At 41.6% G+C, this 18,876-nt stretch overlaps 1 protein-coding gene across 2 annotated transcripts; it reads right to left on the bottom strand.

Annotated features, from left to right (window-relative positions):
• Nucleotides 1-512: 512 nt before the first annotated feature.
• Nucleotides 513-17,358, bottom strand: TERF1 (telomeric repeat binding factor 1). 2 transcript variants are annotated; one of them, XM_017851622.1, is made up of 4 exons: nt 16,972-17,358; nt 9,995-10,090; nt 2,811-2,932; nt 513-772 (listed from the first exon to the last, which is right to left on the bottom strand). In XM_017851622.1, exons 1-4 carry the CDS (start codon nt 17,279-17,281, stop codon nt 674-676), a joined length of 627 nt encoding a protein of 208 aa, XP_017707111.1. In that variant the 5' UTR covers nt 17,282-17,358; the 3' UTR covers nt 513-673. The 2 variants fall into 2 exon arrangements, with proteins under 2 accessions (XP_017707111.1, XP_017707112.1); XM_017851623.1 differs by lacking the exons at nt 513-772; nt 2,811-2,932 and adding an exon at nt 6,899-7,317.
• Between the last annotated feature and the right edge of the window lie 1,518 nt (nt 17,359-18,876).

The raw sequence follows: 18,876 nt of genomic DNA, 5'->3' as shown, positions 1-18,876 counted from the left end.
GATGTACATATGTTATATGCAAATACTATACTATTTTATTATTTATTTACTTTTAGAGACAGGGTCTCTCTCTCTGTTGCTTAGGCTGGAGCACAGCAGCAGCATTATAGCTCACTGCAGCCTTGACTTCCTGGGCTGAAGCAATCCACCCACCTCAGGACTATAGTACTGCGCCACCACACCTCGCTGATTTTTAATTTTTTCGTAGAGAACAGGGTCTCGCTGTTTTACACAGGCTGCTCTTGAACTACTGACCTCAAATGGTCCTACTGCCTCAGCCTCCTAAAGTACTGGTATTATAGGCATGAGATATTGCACCCAGCCTCTTTTTACTTTTTTAGTATGACTACTGGAACATTTTATTTATTTTTCATTATTTATTATTTCTTTTTTTTGGAGAGATGAGGATCTCCCCATGATGCCCAGGCTGTCTCAAATGTCTGAGCTCAAGGGATCATCCCACCTCAGTCTCCCGAAGTGTTGGAATTATAGGTGTAAGCCACTGCATCCAGCTTATTAGAAAATTTTAAATCACATATGTGACTTGCATAGTTTTTCTATTGCACAGTATTATTCTATACTGTTTAAAAGATAAAGCACTTATTTTCTCCTCCAATTTTCTTTCAGTTTTCCTCATTCTACATAAACAGTTCTAAAATTCTATGGTTTTAATTTAAATAATTACCATATAAGAATTTGGATCACCAAATATTCTTTCAAAGACTTCTTCTGCTTCTTTAAAGTTGCCATTTTCCATACAAACAGCTATAGCCTAAAAGATGAAAATACCAACCTTAGACTGCATTTAAAATACCTAATGGTTATTTAATTATTAAGATAACTCAGGTAAGTCTGAAATCCTCTGTTGAAAACATTTTTATGTAGTTTAATAATTTTAATTTGATAAAAGATATAAAATACTTTTTCAAAGACAAAATAAGTGTCGCTTGAAATGACATGAAAAATTTGCACTGGTCCCATGCACATTTACTCATAAATGCCCAGCATTCTATCTCTAATTTAGAGCAAATCAAAAGCATGTATTAGTAAATAAATTAGAAGCCATACCATGGACATTTAGGACCCACCTAAATATTAATTTTGAGTAAAAGGGAAATAAGAGGAGGTAGATGATGTTTGTGATGATTAGGATACATAAAATTTGCTAGTCAGAATCTCTGGAAAATATCTAACACAAACCTAAGAAGCTAGATGTTTTTGAATGATCATTTTTTTCACAAATTGACATTTTTGGTAACAGGGTACGACAGGACCACTATTACCATCTGGGTAGCTATGTAAACTTGGTAAGCTACTTAGCCTCTTGGTGCCCCAGTTACCTTATATGTAAAATGGTGGAAACAATAGTACCTATTTCATCAGATTGTTATGAGGACGTTAAGAGTTTTATGTGAAAGAGTTTAGAACAGTGCCTGGCAAATAGTAGGGAATATATTAAATGTCTGCTATAAACTTTGTCATCCATTTGACTTTACCGTAGTGTATTAAGAAAGACTTGCTTTCGGGCCGGGCGCGGTGGCTCAAGCCTGTAATCCCAGCACTTTGGGAGGCCGAGACGGGCGGATCACGAGGTCAGGAGATCGAGACCATCCTGGCTAACATGGTGAAACCCCGTCTCTACTAAAATACAAAAAAAAAACTAGCCGGGCGAGGTGGCGGGCGCCTCTAGTCCCAGCTACTCCGGAGGCTGAGGCAGGAGAATGGCGTAAACCCGGGAGGCGGAGCTTGCAGTGAGCTGAGATCCGGCCACTGCACTCCAGCCTGGGCGGCAGAGCGAGACTCCGTCTCAAAAAAAGACTTGCTTTCTCTAGCAGTCTAAAAGATTGCAATAACATGACAGATCTCTTTGCTCTGGGTTGAATTCATAAAGGAAGCAGTCGTTTTTCTGCCCATTTTCTTTTCTTCAGGTCCTAATTCTACTTGACTATCACCACACTAATTCTTGGGAAGGTGGGGAATGACCTGGCTTTTCTTTTCTATTCAACCTGAAAATAAATTTTTAAAATTCTCAAAAGAGAAAAAGTTTATTTAACTAAGAAAGTACCGGCCGGGCGCGGTGGCTCAAGCCTGTAATCCCAGCACTTTGGGAGGCCGAGACGGGCGGATCACAAGGTCAGGAGATCGAGACCATACCGGCTAATGCGGTGAAACCCCGTCTCTACTAAAAAATACAAAAGAACTAGCCGGGGCGAGGTGGCGGGCGCCTGTAGTCCCAGCTTCTCCGGAGGCTAAGGCAGGAGAACGGCGTAAACCCGGAAGGCGGAGCTTGCAGTGAGCTGAGATCCGGGCACTGCACTGCAGCCCAGGTGATAGAGCGAGACTCCGTCTCAAAAAAAAAGAAAAGAAAAGAAAGTACCTAGTATTTGCTCTGAATGCTAGCTACTGTATCTTTGAATGACTTTTTTGGACTACTCACTGTCTACTGAAATTCTCCCTACATGGTTAAAATTTTATATACTCTTGATTAGAAAATCTAAAATTTACCATTAATTAAAATATTATCTACTTTTCCATAATCTTTAAATATCAATTGGAAGAGCACAAATCCCTGGTTTTAAAATTTTCCACAACATGGGGGCAAGATATACTTAAGTATGGAACATTAAGTTCCAGCCCCCAGTGATCATGTTAAGGCTATAAACCAAAGGTCAAATTTCTGAAGAGAAACAAACACATTAAATTTTACTATTGCTCAACCTCTACTAGGTTTCTCTTAATTTCTTTTAAATGTTAAATGTTCTTATTTTCTAGAAATATAATAATTATAAGCATAAGTTATTTATTCATACCTGAATTTTAATTAAATTCTGTATTTCTTCGTGAAGTTTGTCATGCTCCTTTTCAATTGAACCCCAAATCATCAGGGCTGATTCCAAGGGTGTAATTCGTTCATCATTTTCAAACTGTGCATCTTTTAAAAACAGAACACAAATAAGTAACTCAGAAACCTAAGTAGAACGTTGTCAGTTTTTAATAACACAATCCTTTAAATATTTATTGAGTATATACTATGTGCTAGGTGCTCCTCATTTATACCAGTTTAGAGAAGTGATTTTATTTTCTAAGTTAATTTTCTCATTAAGATCAATTTCAAATGGAAAAAGGTTGATGAGATTACAGACATTTGAAGATTTCTTTACAAAAATATGAATTTTAAGAACTAAACTATTTTACATAACATGTCATAGCAACAGAATTCTTAAGTGGTTCCTAAGTCTAATGCACTATAACAAACCTCAAGACAGGCCAGTTTTCTCACTTATAAAATGGTGACAATAAATACTATCTCACAGAATTTATGTGACTATATAATGAGATAATAGTTGTACTATTAAGCTTTCCTAAAAGAATTGTGATCAAGTTATTCAGAACAAAGACTCACAACAACTGATAACTAATTAGCAAATTACACAGCAACAACCCATTCGGACATTCAAGAGCCTTCACTATAATGTCTTATATGTCTAGCATCTACAGTCTACAATTCATTTAATAAATATTTATTGATCACTCACTATATATAGGCACTTGCCTGAAAACTTGGAATGTCTCAGTGAATAAGACAAAATCCCGGCCGGGCGCGGTGGCTCAAGCCTGTAATCCCAGCACTTTGGGAGGCCGAGACGGGCGGATCACGAGGTCAGGAGATCGAGACCATCCTGGCTAACATGGTGAAACCCCGTCTCTACTAAAATACAAAAAACTAGCTGGGCGACCTGGCGGGCGCCTGTAGTCCCAGCTACTCGGGAGGCTGAGGCAGGAGAATGGTGGGAACCCGGGAGTCGGAGCTTGCAGTGAGCTGAGATCCGGCCACTGGACTCCAGCCTGGGCGGCAGAGCGAGACTCCGTCTCAAAAAAAAAAAAAAAAAAAGACAAAATCCCCACTTTAATGATGCTCACATGCTAATGAGAAATACAGTTTCAGATTAGAAAAAATAAAAAAGGTACTGGAAATGAAGAATGGTAGGGGAGGGGGAAGCTCTTTCAGACAGGTTAAAGACCTCTCTGAAGAAGTGACAGTGGAGCTGAGAACAGCATAATGTGAAGCAGAAGGAACAATCACCCAAAGATCTGGAAGAAAAACATTCCAGAGGGAATGGCAAGTGCAAAGATCCTGAGGAGGAGTTTGATGTTCAAAGGGCAGGAAGAGCCAGGTGGGGGCATGTGCCTGTAGTCTCAGTTACTCGGGAGGCTGAGGTGGGAGGACTGCTTGAGCCAGGAGTCTAAGGTTCAGTGAGTGAAGATGACACCACAGCACTCCAGTATGGGTGACAGAGTGAGACCCTGTCTTGAAAAAACAAACACAAAGGGCAGGAGGAAGGTCAGTGGGCAAGCTGGATGCACGCTCTTAGAAAGATGATGGAAGAGGCAAGTAGTTAATCAGTTCTGGAACTTATTTTGAATATAGAATAGAACCTGTTAATGGATTGCATGTAGAGTATGAGGAAAAAATGGAGGATTCTTGGGTTTTAATAATTGGATAAATGGTGCTAACATTTACTATCATAGGAAGCCTGGGTGAGGACCAAGTTTATGAAGTTGTATATGGAAATCAAGAGTTCTACTATCCAGGTAAACTACAATTTATTTTCAAAATAATGCTAATGTTTTCATTTTGTCTAGACTATATTCCCCCCCACCCCCACACCACATCTGAGGATGTGGATAGACTACCATTTTTATACTTTCTTTCTGACAAAATCTAGCAATTCTTACAGGCATAGCGCAAACTCCACCTCTTTATTGAATGCTGTCCTTACCCCAGCAGCTAAGAGACTAGGAAATGTCCTTTCTCTAAATCTCCTGTATGTGCTTGCTTTGGCAGCACATATATAAAAATTGGAAGAATGCAGAGATTAGCATGGCCCCTCAACAAGGATGACACAAAAATCCATGAAGTGTTCCATTAATTAAAAAGAAACTCTTGTATCATTATTCCTTTTTTAATGCCTTGCAGTACTTTATACTTACCTCCACAACCCTATTAGATTTTAAGTGTCTTGAAGACAAAAACTTCATACTCTATCATGCATAATATTTCAAATTTTAGGGGCAGGAGCCACTTAGTGTATTTTCTAAACCCCTGTAATCCTAGCACAGTTGTAGTCCCATAGCAAGTATGCAACAAATAAGCATAATAAAGAGATTTTTTATTTTTATTTATTTTTTGAGATGGTGTTTCGTTCTTTTGACCAGGCTAGAGTGAAGTGACGCAATCTCGGCTTACTGCAACCTCTGCCCCCTGGGTTCAAGCAATTCTCCTCTCTCAGCCTCCCAAGTAGCTGGTGCCCACCACCACGCCTGGATAATTTTTGTACTTTTAGTAGAGATGGGGTTTCGCCATGTTGGCCAGGCTGGTCTCGAACTCCTGACCTCAGGTGATCCACCCACCTCGGCCTCCAAAAGTGCTGGGATTACAGGCGTGAGCTACCGAGTCTAACCGAATAAAGAGAATTTTAAATAGCACATCCTTTTTTCCTTTAAAAACCAGAGTGAGCAGGCAGTTTAAATATTTGTAGTTTCAAATATTTTACTTTATTTCCTGTTGTCCTCTCCAAATTGTTTTTCCAACATTTTAAATATAAAAATATATTCATTCACGGCCGGGCGTGGTGGCTCAAGCCTGTAATCCCAGCACTTTGGGAGGCCGAGATGGGCAGATCACAAGGTCAGGAGATCGAGACCATCCTGGCTAACACAGTGAAACCCCGTCTCTACTAAAAACTACAAAAAACTAGCCGGGCGAGGTGGCGACGCCTGTAGTCCCAGCTACCCGGGAGGCTGAGGCAGGAGAATGGTGTGAACCTGGGACGTGGAGCTTGCAGTGACCTGAGATCTGGCCACAGCACTCCAGCCTGGGTGACAGAGTGAGACTCCGTCTCAAAAAATAAATAAATAAATAAATAAATAATAAAAAAAATAAAAATACATTCATTCACATACTAAGTCTCTTTATATTCCAGGTTGTGTCAGGTACTTAAGATACAAACATGAAGAAGAAAGTTCCCGACCTTGTGGAATTCACATCCTAGCTATGGAGGAAGACATGCAGACAAACCAATATAACTGGTACTTTAATGGAATTGTGCATTATGCCAATGGTTCTCCATGTTTGCTGTACCTCAGAAACATCTGAAGAGCTTTTGAAAAATACTGATGCGAGGCCAGGCACAGTGGCTCACGCCTGTAATCCCAGCACTTTGGGAGGCGGATCTTGTGATCCACCGATCAAGAAACCGAGACCATCCTGGCAACATGGTAAAACTCTGTCTCTACTAATAATAGAAAAATTAGCCAGGCATGGTGGTGCACACCTGTAGTCCCAGCTACTCAGGAGGCTGAGGCAGGAGAATCGCTTGAACCCAGGAGGTGGAGGTTGCAGTGAGCCAAGATGGTGCCACTGTACTCCAGCCTGGCGACGGAGCGAGACTCCGTCTCAAAAAAAAAAAAAAAAAAGAAAAAAAATTATTGATGCCTACACCCATCTCCCAGAGATTAAATTCTCAAGCAGAATCTAATGTATTTGAGGAACAGGGTATTCATTCTAAGTAGGAATACTAGAAGTGAATCCTTCATGAAACAGAAGTCATCCAAATTGGGGCATTAAGGATAAACAGATAAACTAAGTGTAGAGTACCAAGGATGGGAAGAACACTTCAGAAAAATGGAGCAGCATAAGGTAAGAAAGGTATACAAAAGATATTCATGCTAATAACTAACACTGAGTGTCAGGCACTGTGGCACTTGTTTTATACAGTAAGATCTGAGAGCTAGAGAGGTCACACACCTAGCAAGTAGTAGAAGCAGCCACCAAGACACTTAAAAATCACTTACTGTGTCTCAAAAGTAGTAAAATGAAGATGCAAAGGTAGACTGCCTAATTTTTCTTCCTCATTTCTCATCTGCTTGCTTTCTTTCAGAAACTAATTTCAACACACATTTTCAAATAAGTATTTCTTGACTGACATTACTTAACCCTTCTCACTTATCTGCCTTCCTTCTTATAAATGTGACATATAGAAAAATGTATGTTAGCTCTTAGCTTCAAAATATTTACAGTATAGACATTTACTTCCAGGTGGGATGTAGTATACTGCAGTAAACAAAACACTCACACTACAACTAGAAAACAGTTAAACTCCAAAATCATGTTGCTAAAGACATGGCATAGACATGGAAAGCAATGAAAATGAGATGAACTAAAATTCCAGAGAGAATCCCTTCTGAGGTGAGATGCTGATTCGCTGATTCTGGATAAGGTTGAGGATCCAGTGTACTCCAGCCAGAGCGACTTTACTGGGGAAAGACAAAAAGAAGAGCTTTTGGTGGTTTCCTTGGGACTGGCACAGTCGACTGGAAACTAGAGGAACTGCAAACATGATTGGTTTTTCTTCACAGGACATGTGCTGAGTTCCAGGGCAATGCAATAGGCTGTGGTGAAAAGGTACATTACGTCTCCCAGAGTTTTGGGAGGCCGAGGTGGGAGGGTCACTTGAGGCCAGGAGTTCAAGACCAGCCTGGACAACATGAGACCTCGTCTCTACAAAATATTTAAAAATTAGCTGGGCCTGATGGTGCACCTGTAGTCCTAGCTACTCAGGAGACTGAGGTGGGAGGATCACTCGAGCTCAAGAGTTTGAGTCTGCAATAAGCTATGACGGCACCACTGCATTCCAGCCTGGGCCAGAGAGACACCCTGTCTAAAAAAAAAAAAAAAAAAAAAAAAAAGCTTAAAGTTCCATGAGAGGAGGATGACAAGCATTTCCCCTTTAAGATATCTGCTGTATTTTGCAGCTACGTGGGGGTCTAAGGCCATACCACCCCAAACATGTCCAATCTTGTCTAAGCTCTGTGGGGTAGGAGACTAAACCCAATATGGTAGCTACTAGCCATACATAATTACTAAACAGCTAAAATATGACTAGTTTGAATTGAGATGTACCTTAAGTATAAAATACACATGAGATTTCAAAGACTTACTCCAAAAAAGGTAAAATATTTCTTTTTTTTTTTAAGAGATGGGGGTCTTGATGTGCTGCCCAGGTTGGGGTGCAGTGGTGTGATCATAGCTCACTGCAGCCTCAAACTCCTAGGCTCAAGTGATCCACCCACCTCAGCCTTCCAGAGCTGGGATTACAGGTGTGAGCCACGTGCCTGGCCTTACCAACATTTTTTACACTGATTACTTGTTGACATAGTGTTTGAGAAATATTGAGTTAAATAAGATTATCAAAATTAATTCCATCTATTTTATTTTTTTTTTTAGCTACACCTGCTGGAATGGGAATTTCTAAATTTCATGACAGAGTTTCATTCTGTCACTCAGGCTGAAGTGAAGTGGCACAATCTCAGCTCACCACAGCCTCAACCTCCTGGGCTCAAACGATCCTCCCACCTCGGTCTCCTGAGCACCACACATGGTTAATTTTTTAAATTTTTTGTAGAGACAGGGTCTCGCTATGTTGCCTAGGCTGGTGTCAAATTCTTGGGCTCAAGCGATCCTCCTGCCTAGGTCTCCCAAAGCACTGGGATTACAGGTGTGAGTCACTATGCCTGGCCTACTTTTCTTAACATAGCTATTACAAAATTTTAAATTAGACATGTGGCTCACATATCTCTATTATGCAGTGCCACTATAGAGCAAAACGAACAAAAAAAAAAGGGTTATGTATAGCTGAAAATTCAACACATAAAATTTTAAATGCTGCCTCAGTTGAGTGTATTATGGTGAAATACATTGATTCTTGATAGCTGACCCTTGCCCATTATATCTAGGATATATCCAAAAGAGTATCCTGGTAAATTCCAAGATTAAACCATGAGATCACACATAAAATCTGGATTCCCCACGCCTTTTTTGGAGAAAAAGTTATCCAGGAAGCAACTAAGATGTGCTGAACAACTGCTATGTGTAAAGCACTGCCAGGCACTTTAGAATACTTTTCCACCTTAATTTGGAAAACAACCCTGTAACAACAGTGTCAACTTAGAGTATGCATGGTCTGGAATTTTGCTCCAACCTGCTACTTCTCCAGCAACTGGCCCAGGCCTACCTATAGCTCTGTCTCTTTCACAAAGATTCTGCCTCTATCCAGTTCTGTCCATTTATGGTACTGGCACCAACTCCAGACCTACCCTCATGCCCCAAACAAAGCTGACTACATCAGCCAGAGCTACTTTAGTGGGGGCCTTGACAGTGGTGCTAATACACTGGGATTTTACGTAAGACAACACTTCAATAAGCAAGCAGTTTTATGTAAGTACTGTCCGCTACTCAGGATTGTTGGAAAAGTATTTTGTATAAAAACCAATCTAAATATAAAATTATTTGCATCAAATAGCCTTTTAAAATGACCATGTTGTAAATACCAGCCATTGCTGATAAACTGAATCAGGCTTGCCCATTACAATCTAAAATGAACTACAGAGACAAGGGAGAGAGATTATAGCTATAAACTGTACTTCTTATATAAATAAGTGCTGGCATCAAGTTCAAATAAAAGGTTTCAAATATAATAGTTGCCAGTAAAAAACAGAGTGTGTATGATTGGAGTCACCACAAAGTTACCAAATAGAGTCAATGAAACACACTTCCCCAATAGTAGCATCAGAATCACCTGGGAATTTATTAGAAATGTACATTGCAGAGCCCCATACCCATCCTACTGAATCTGAAACTCATGGGAGGTAGGGAGACTCAGCACTATGTTTTTTTTTTAATAAGTCCTTTAAGTAATTCTGGAGCAGGCTGAAGTTTGAGAACCAATGTTCTAAGATGACAGGGACTACATTTCTTTTACTTGCTTTAGATATGACTGTATGTGTGTACACACACACACACACACCTCACACTCCTATGCACCAGACACTTGTAAGCAAACTCCCCCCCCACCAAAAATCTGTTTCTTCTCATTGTCTTACATTTAGACACAGATTGAAATATTTCCAATATAAAATAAAAACACATATTTACCAAGGGTTTTTCCTGCTGCAATTCTTGTCAAAAACTGACATATGTATATCGTTCTCAACTGGTAAGCTGTTAGACTGGATAGTCCATGAATAATAGCTAAAAAAGAAAAAAAGTAAATTTTATTAAAATCAAACTTGATCCAGTAGTGCCACTGTGTGGTTTGTTCAGTAATAGGCTACAAACATGTTGTAAAAATTATCATAGAGTTGTACATTTAAGATCTGATTAAAAATCAGAACAAAAAAAAGAATAGCAATGAAGACATTTCTTACAAAATATAACTTTCACATGCAGAATAAAAATTGTTGAAAATTCTTTCACAAGTAGCAGTCTACATTAACAAAAAAGATTTAGATACAAATTGTAAAATCTGTAAAATCACTGGTTGGAAACTTATACCTAGAAACATGTCATATAACAGAAAATATTTTATATTATTTTTATCAATGTTTCAATTAAGTGAGTCTGCTTAGCTTACAAAGCTGTATTTTAAAACATATTAATATTAACCTCACCAAAACTTGAATGCCCACCCAGATGTTGAGTCAGGCAGTGACTACATACAATACCAAGTAAGCCATACTCATGGACCACAGTGAGCTTTTTACCATGTAGCAATGAGAGACAAGCGATTGAACTACTGAAGTAAAAATGTGGCGAAAACTTTAAAAAGACAAGTACAGAATGCTCTGGAAGCATATAACAAGAAATCTATGTGTTTAAGTATCTTCTGCACAGAGGAGGTGTTAGGGAAGGCTTCTCTGAGGAAATAATGTCTAACCTAAGACCTGAAGGTGCCACTACTACCATTACACTTAACTCAGGGCTTGGCTGGTGTATATAAAAAGCTTAAAAAACTAGCAAACTGAAAAGCAGTTCTTTAGCAATTAGGCATATAAGACAAATATATTTTTACCCAATTTCCTCCCTCAATTCTAACATAATCTTATGCTATACCAGAGATTATCTGGACCATACACAGTCATAATAGAATTTAACAGGATTTTAAGAGAGCACAAAATTTATATAGAATTTAAACACAAGCCATTCAATATTTACTGAACATCTACTGCCAGCCTGTAGGAGGTGATGACTTAAGACAGCCAGTCTCTGCCCCCATGAAGATTTTAATCTGAGACGACACAAATTAAACACAAAGTTATGTTAAGTAACTAATTAAAATTTTAATGAGTACCACCAAGGATAGGTGCAGGCATACCTCATTTTATTGTGCTTTGCAGATAGCATGTTTTTTATAAAATGAAAGTTTACAGCAGCCCAGCTTGAGACAAGTCTAATGGCACCATGTTTTTTTTTTTTTGAGACGGAGTCTTGCTGTTGCCCAGGCTGGAGTGCAGGGGCTCATCTCCGCTCACTGCAAGCTCTGCCTCCCACGTTCACGCCATTCTGCTGCCTCAGCCTCCCGAGTAGCTGGGATTACAGGTGTGAGCCACTGTGCCCGGCCCATTTTTCTAACAGTACCTGTACCTGTCACATTTTGATAATTCTTGCAATATTTCAAACTTTTTCACTATTATTGTATCTGTATGGTGGTCTGTGATCAATAGTCTCTGATGTTACTATTGTAAAGGTTCTGGAGTACCACAAATCATGGCCATATAAGACACAAACTTATTCCATAAATATTGTGTGTGTTCTAACTGCTCCACTGACCAGCTCCTCCCCTTTCTCCCTCTCTTCAGGCCTCCTTATTTACTGAAACACAACAATATTGAAATTAGACCAATGAGTAATTCTACGTGCCCTCCAAGTGTTTCAGTGAAAGGAAGTGCATGTCTCTCACTTTAAATCAAAAGCTAGAAATGATTAAGCTTAGTGAGGAAAGGATGTCAAATGCCACAATAGGCTGAAACATAGGCCTCTTGTGCCTAACAGCCAAGTTGTTAATACAAAGGAAAAGTTCTCAAAGGAAATTAAAAGTTCTAATCCACTGAATACATAAATATAAGAAAGTAAAAGAGCCTTATTGCTCATATGGAGAAAGTTTGACTTGGATAGAAAAAAATCAGACTAGCCACAACGTTCCTTTAAGCCACAGCCTAATACAGAGCAAGTCTAAGGCGGCTGAAAGAGGTGAGAAAACTGCAAAAGAACAGTTGGAAGCTAGCAGAGGTTGTTGGTTCATGAAGTTTAAGAAGCCATCTCTATGACATAAAAGTTCAAGGTGAAGCAGCAAATGCTGAAGTAAAAGCTATAAGTTATTGAGAAGATCTAGCTACGATCACAAATGAAGGTGGTTACACTAAACTGATTTTTCTTTTTTTTTTTTTGAGACAGAGTCTCGCTGTGTCACCCAGGTTGGAGTGCAGTGGCGTGACCTCGGCTCACTGCAGCCTCCACCTCCCAGGTTCAAGTGATAGATTCTCGTGCCTCAGCCTCCTGAGTAGCTGGTATTACAGGTGTATGCCACGATGCCCAGCTAATTTTTGTATTTTTAGTAGAGATGGGGTTTCGCCATGTTGGCCAGGCTGGTGTCAAACTCCTGACCTCAAGTGATCCAACCGCCTTGGCTTCCCAAAGTGCTGGGATTACAGGTGTGAGCCACTGCATCCAGCCAACAACAGATTTTCATTGTAGATGAAACAGCCTCATATTAGAAGATGTTCTAGAGAACTTTCATAGCCAGAGAGAAGTCAATGCCTAACTTCAAAATTTCAAAGGACAGGCTGACTCTCTTGTTAGGGATTAATGCTGCTAGTGACTTTAAGTTAAACCGATTGCCCATTTCTTATTCTGAAAATCTAACGATTAATGGCTATAGTGGCCGGCGGGCCGCGGGTGGGCTCAGCCTGTAACTCCCGCCTCTTGGGAGGGGCGAGGCGGGTGGGTCACGAGTGGAGGTCGGACCGCTCCGCTGCTTAAACACGGTGAAACCGCGCCGTCCTCTACTTGAAGGGTGAGGCAGAAGGGAGGGCGGGGGCTAGCGGCGGCCGCGTGGCGGGGCGCGCTGTAGTCACAGCGCTACTCGGAGGCTGGCGGGGAGATGGCGGAAACCCGGGAGGAGCCGGTTTGGCCAGTGGAGCCGAGTGCGCCGGGCCACTGCCACTCCAGCGTGGCGACACAGCGAGACTGGGCCGTCTAAAAAACGAAAAAAGAAGGGCGCGGCGGGGGGCGGGGGAAAAAAAAAAAAAAAAAAAATTATGCTATATCAACTCAGCTTGTGCTCTAGAAATGGAACAAGATTAGATGACAGTGACTCTGTTTGCACCATGGTTTACTCAATATTTTAAACCCATTATTGAGATCTACTGCTTGGAAAAGATTCCTTTCAAAATACCATTGCTCATTGATAATGCGCCTAACCAGTCAAGAGCTCTGATGGAGACATACGTACAAGCAAATTACTGTTGCTTTCATGCCTGTTAACACAACATCCATTCTGCATCCCACGGATCTATTGTTCTGTCTCCCTGTCCCAGCCTTACAAGTAATTGTGAAACAACCAACCTTCTTTTTGTTCTGTTTCAGCTTCCTTAAGTCCTTACTGTCTATAAAGTCAACCCCCAACTGCTCAATTCATTGAGCACTTATTTTATGGAATAAAGTATTACCTGAATCCAGAATCACAATAAAGCCAAGTGAGGTCTTTAAACTAAACTTAGTTGTAATTTTTTTTCTTTTGACAGGGTTAAAGCTAAAAAGTAGCAGGGCCAGGAATCAAACTGGGACGGTTTACTCCAGAGTGCATGTTCTTAATTGTTATACTACACTGCTTCCCACGGTAGGGTTAACAGTCTATAAAAGGTTTTATCTGAGATCTGTGAGATATGAGAGTAATTCTGAGTCTAAATAAAAGAATTAAGAATTTTCTAGAAAGCATCAAGAATTGTATATTTTTACAATTTTGAAAACTGAGATTCAATAAAATAAGAAATTAAAAGTCCTTAAATATTAAAATGGGAACCCAAAATAACACTGTTCACAATTTGCTTATTGGCCACTGATTAGCAGTGCAACTTGAAAAATAGCTGATTCTCTTTGGTTTCTGTGTCCTTAACTTTAAAATAATGAGAGTAGCCTAGATTATTCCTCCAGTCTTGAGCTACAACTCTGAAGTTGGGTTTTGTTGTTAATTTGTTTTAACCTTGGCTCTGGGATGTTTTATGAACAGGGTTTTTTTTTTTCTTTAAAAAAAATCAACTATTTTCTAGAACAGTTTTAAACTCACATAATTACTGTAAAATGGTAGATAGGTTCCATATACCCTGAAGCAATTTCTCCTTTTTTTTTTTAACATTTTACATTAGTATGTTGTGTTACATTAATGAATCAGTGTTGACACATTATTATTAACTAAATCCATGCTTTATTCAGATTTCCTTAGTTTTTATTACTTAATGTCCTTTTTCTGTGGCAGGATCCCATTCAGGACACTATATTAGTTTTAGTCTTATCTCTTTAGGAGCCTGTTGTCTATAAGAGTTTCTCAGACTTTCCTTGGTTCTGATGATGACATTTTGAGTACTGGTCAGGTATTTTGTAGAATGTCCTGGGATTTGTCTGATGCTTTTCTCACAATAAGACTGAAGTGATGGGTTTTTGGGAATAAGACCATAATGATAAAGTTCTATTTTCATTACAAGTGACTAACTATTACTGCTGATGTTGGCCCTGTTCACCTAGATGAGGTAGTGTTTGTCAGGTTTCTCCACTGTGAACTTAACTCTCTCTTGCCCCCTTTCCATACCGTACTCTTTGGAAGAAAGTCACTGTGTGCAAACCACACTCAAGGAGTTATGTTCCACCTCCCTGAGGATGGAGTAGCGACATCAAATTATTAATACTTGGAATACTGCATGCAAGATTTGCCTCCTCCCATTTATTCAATTATTTATTCACATCAGTATGGACTCATGGATATTTATTTTATACTTTAAGCTTATACACTAATACCACTTTACATTCTTGCACTAGTGGTTCAGCTGTGGCCACTGGGAGGTCTTGCAGATGGCTTCTGTGTCCCTTTCTAACCCCACCACTGAGGTGTTTGTCTATTTGGTTTTTTTTTGCACTTCCTTACTTTCTGGCACTACAAGATGCTCCAGGTTTACTTTGTATATTTCCTGTCCTAGTTCCAGAATCAGTCACTTCTCCAAACAGCCCTGGTTCCTTTTATTGGAGAATGGTAGTAGAAACCAAGATTGGGATGCTAGGTGTACTCAAAGTTAGGTTGCTTCTGTGCCCTTTTATCTGACAGAGCAAGGAAATACATGTGTGTATAGTAACCTATGTCTACACATGCATATGTAAATATTTCTAAGTCATCTATACCTACATGAGCTAACCAGTTCATACTGATGTCTCCAACTCTAAGAGAACTTTTTAATAATTCTGAGGAACTAGCTTCATTCCAGGATTTAATTTTCTACTTAATGTTAAGTATCCTTGGCTCCAGAGTTAACTGCAATATAGAGGAAAGATCCTTGAACTGGAAGTAAAGCATGGAGCTGAAACACTCCCTTTTAACCTATCAGTACCTTAAAACTAAGATTATTTGCCTGACTCACAGGATTATGGTGAAGATGAAATGTCAATATGTCTTTCTGAGAATTCTATTAAATAGCATAATTATAGTATTATAAACATATACTTGCACAGTAATTTTAGCACCAACTATGAATGAAGTACCAGAACATCTTTCTGTTATTTTTCTTTTTTTTTTTGAGACGGAGTCTCGCCCTGTAGCCCAGGCTGGAGTGCAGTGGCCGGATCTCAGCTCACTGCAAGCTCCGTCCCCCGGGTTTACGCCATTCTCCCGCCTCGGCCTCCCAAGTAGCTGGGACTACAGGCGCCCACCACCTCGCCCGGCTAGATTTTTGTATTTTTTAGTAGAGACGGGGTTTCACCGTATTAGCCAGGATGGTCTCGAACTCCTGACTTCGTGATCCGTCCGTCTCGGCCTCCCAAAGTGCTAGGATTACAGGCTTGAGCCACCGCGCCCGGCCCTTTCTGTTATTTTCAAAAGCTACACTAGGCCAAGCGCGGTGGCTCACGCCTGTAATCTTACACCTGCGGGTGGTGGTGCACGCCTGCAGACCCAGCTACTCCAGAAGCTGAAGCGGGAGGATACCTGAGCCTGAGGAGGCTGAGGCTGCAGTGAGCTGTGATGGCGCCACTACACTCCAGCCTGGGAGACAGTGAAACCCCATCTTGGGACAGGCATGGGATCGGGGAGGCCCCGCTAACCAACTCAAACATCTGAGTTGGGAGAACCTTAGACTGAAAAAACTATGCTGGTTTTTTCTATGGATCTATGTCTTTGTCCATCACTTATAGGCTGTCTAAGCAGCAGATTTCATGAACGGTTTCATTCATTCATTTATTTATTGATACGGGGTCTCACTCTGTCACCCAGGCAGGACTGTAGTGGCACGATCTGCAACCTCTGCTTTTTGGGTTCAAGCGATCCTCCCCGCTCAGCCTCCCAAGTAGCTGGGACTTACAGGCATGTGGCCAGCATTTAATTTGGAGACTATACACAAAGTAACTGCTGTACAGCCAGCAGGCCAAATGAGGTTTAATAGCTCACAAATTAACATAACGATGCGGGGGGGGGGGGGCGGTCACTGGAGGCCAGCAGTGACTGCTGAATAATGTAACCACGGAAGAATACCTGAGTATTTTGGCTGAGAAAGCGCCAAAAGAGACAAAGGTACTGGGTTGAGTGGATCTGTATACATTTTAAATCATTTAATGCTTGCATCAAACCTAAACAGGGTCTTATTTTCATTTTATCGAATAGGAAAACAATCTGAGAAAAACTCAGATGCTGACAAGGGGCGGAACCGGGAATCGAACAAAGTTCAGGCCGGAGCCTCGGACTCTCAGCTAATCGGCCGCAGCAGCCCCTCTCCCGACCTCCCTCGGCGACGTTGGGAACCAGGCCTCTACCGCGCGCCACGGGGCCCGCATCCGGCCCCCGCATAGTCCCCAGCCCAGACGCGATCCGTCCTCACCCTCGGCGCTGTTGCGGGTCCGGCGGAAGTCCTCTGACCGGCCGTCGCGGAAAGCTCGGCAAAGAGAGAGGCAGAGGAAATCGAGCATCCAGCCGGCAGCCACGGTCTCGGCCTCGGTCACCAGGCCCGCGTCCTCCTCCTCCTCCTCGGGGGCCCCCACCTGCACCTGGCACTCGAGCAGTTCCTGACACTCGAACTGCTCCTCGTCGTTTGTCTCCGTTTCTGCCATCTGCTCCTCGGTAGTGTCGGCATCCCTACCATCCGCACAGCCCCGCGGGCTTGGTGCAGCTGAGGAGGCGTCCTCCGCCATGTTCAATGGCTCGCGCGGCTACTGCCCCTTCGGGCGCCGAGCAACGATTGGCTCGCACTCGAGGGCACGGGGCGTGGCCGCGGAGAGTCTCTTCCGCCGGCGGGAGATGGGCGAGAGGCTCAAGCCTGGCTTCTGATTGGCCGAGACCTGTTCCTGCCTCTGTGCGTTGAATTTTCCGCCAGTCTAGGGAAGGGCTTTGTAAGTAAACTGGTGGACTCCGTGCTAAGCGAGGAGTGAGACTAGGATAGGGGGAGGCAGCTTTATCTTCCTTATTCCTTGTAAAATGCAACCTTGACTGGAGCAACAACACGGTTATTTAAAATGAAAACGCATTTGCCTGTAGCCTATTTCAGAAAGAGATGGGTAATGAGAACTTGTCACTGTTAGTCAAGCATAACACTTTTTTTTTTTTTTTTGAGACGGAGTCTAGCTCTATCGCCCAGGCTGGAGTGCAGTGGCCGGATCTCAGCTCACTGCAAGCTCAGCCTCCCGGGTACCCACCATTCTCCTGCCTCAGCCTCCTGAGTAGCTGGGACTACAGGCGCCCGCCACCTCGCCCGGCTAGTTTTTGTATTTTTTTTTAGTAGAGACGGGGTTTCACCATGTTAGCCAGGATGGTCTGGATCTCCTGACCTCGTGATCCGCCCGTCTCGGCCTCCCAAAGTGCTGGGATTACAGGCTTGAGCCACCGCGCCCGGCCAAGCATAACACTTTTAAACCTTAGTATTCATCTGTTACTACTTGATCAAGGAGCCACAGCTATTCCAACTGACTAACATCTGTGCTTCTCCAACCTCAAGCTGCATCAGAATCAGCCTGGGGGCTTGCTAAAACACAAATTGCTGGGCTCCACTCCCAGAATTCCTGTTCTGCTGGTCTAGCTTGGGGTCCTTGAATTTGAAAGTCTAATGCTACTTGGCTGGGCACCACATTTTGAAATCACTGCTTTAGAAAGACTATACTACTAATGGAAATGTATCTGAATCAAGGTTTGAGACGACTATAGAATGCAGTTTGTAGAAAATAATAAGCGAATGCTTATTTTGAATTTTGAAACAGCACAAAAGGAAATTCTAAGTGGGGATGGGTGGTCTGGTTATTGTTGTTGTTGTTGTTTTTTCCTTTGAGACAGGATTTCGTTCTGTTGCTCAGGCTGATCTCCAACTCCTGGCCTCAAGTTATCCTCCTGCCAAAGTGCTGGGTTTACAGGCCTGAGCCACCACACCCGGCTCCGTTTTCTGTTCCTTGATGTGGATAATGGTTACATCAGTGTGTTCACATTATGAAAATTCACTGAACATCGTTTATGCACTTTTCAGTATGTGTGTCATAACTGACTAAAAAGTTTAATTTAAAAGCTTTTCTGTTTATAACACATCCAACATCATCAAAGCCTTTCCACATTTTCACACACTTCTTGTTGTTGTCTTTAAGGTGGTACACTTTAAGTGTTGAGTAACTAAGGCACTGTATTCTAGTATTAAGACTGCTGAGAGGATGTGGAGAAATAGGAACACTTTTACACTGTTGGTGGGATTGTAAACTAGTTCAACCATTATGGAAAACAGTATGGCAATTCCTCAAGGATCTAGAAC

This window comes from Rhinopithecus bieti, unplaced genomic scaffold (assembly GCF_001698545.2).
Source record: "Rhinopithecus bieti isolate Rb0 unplaced genomic scaffold, ASM169854v2 scaffold_32422, whole genome shotgun sequence".
NCBI lineage: Eukaryota > Metazoa > Chordata > Mammalia > Primates > Cercopithecidae > Rhinopithecus > Rhinopithecus bieti.
The sequence above is the reverse complement of the archived record's forward strand: the minus strand, read 5'-3'. Positions and strand labels throughout refer to the sequence as shown.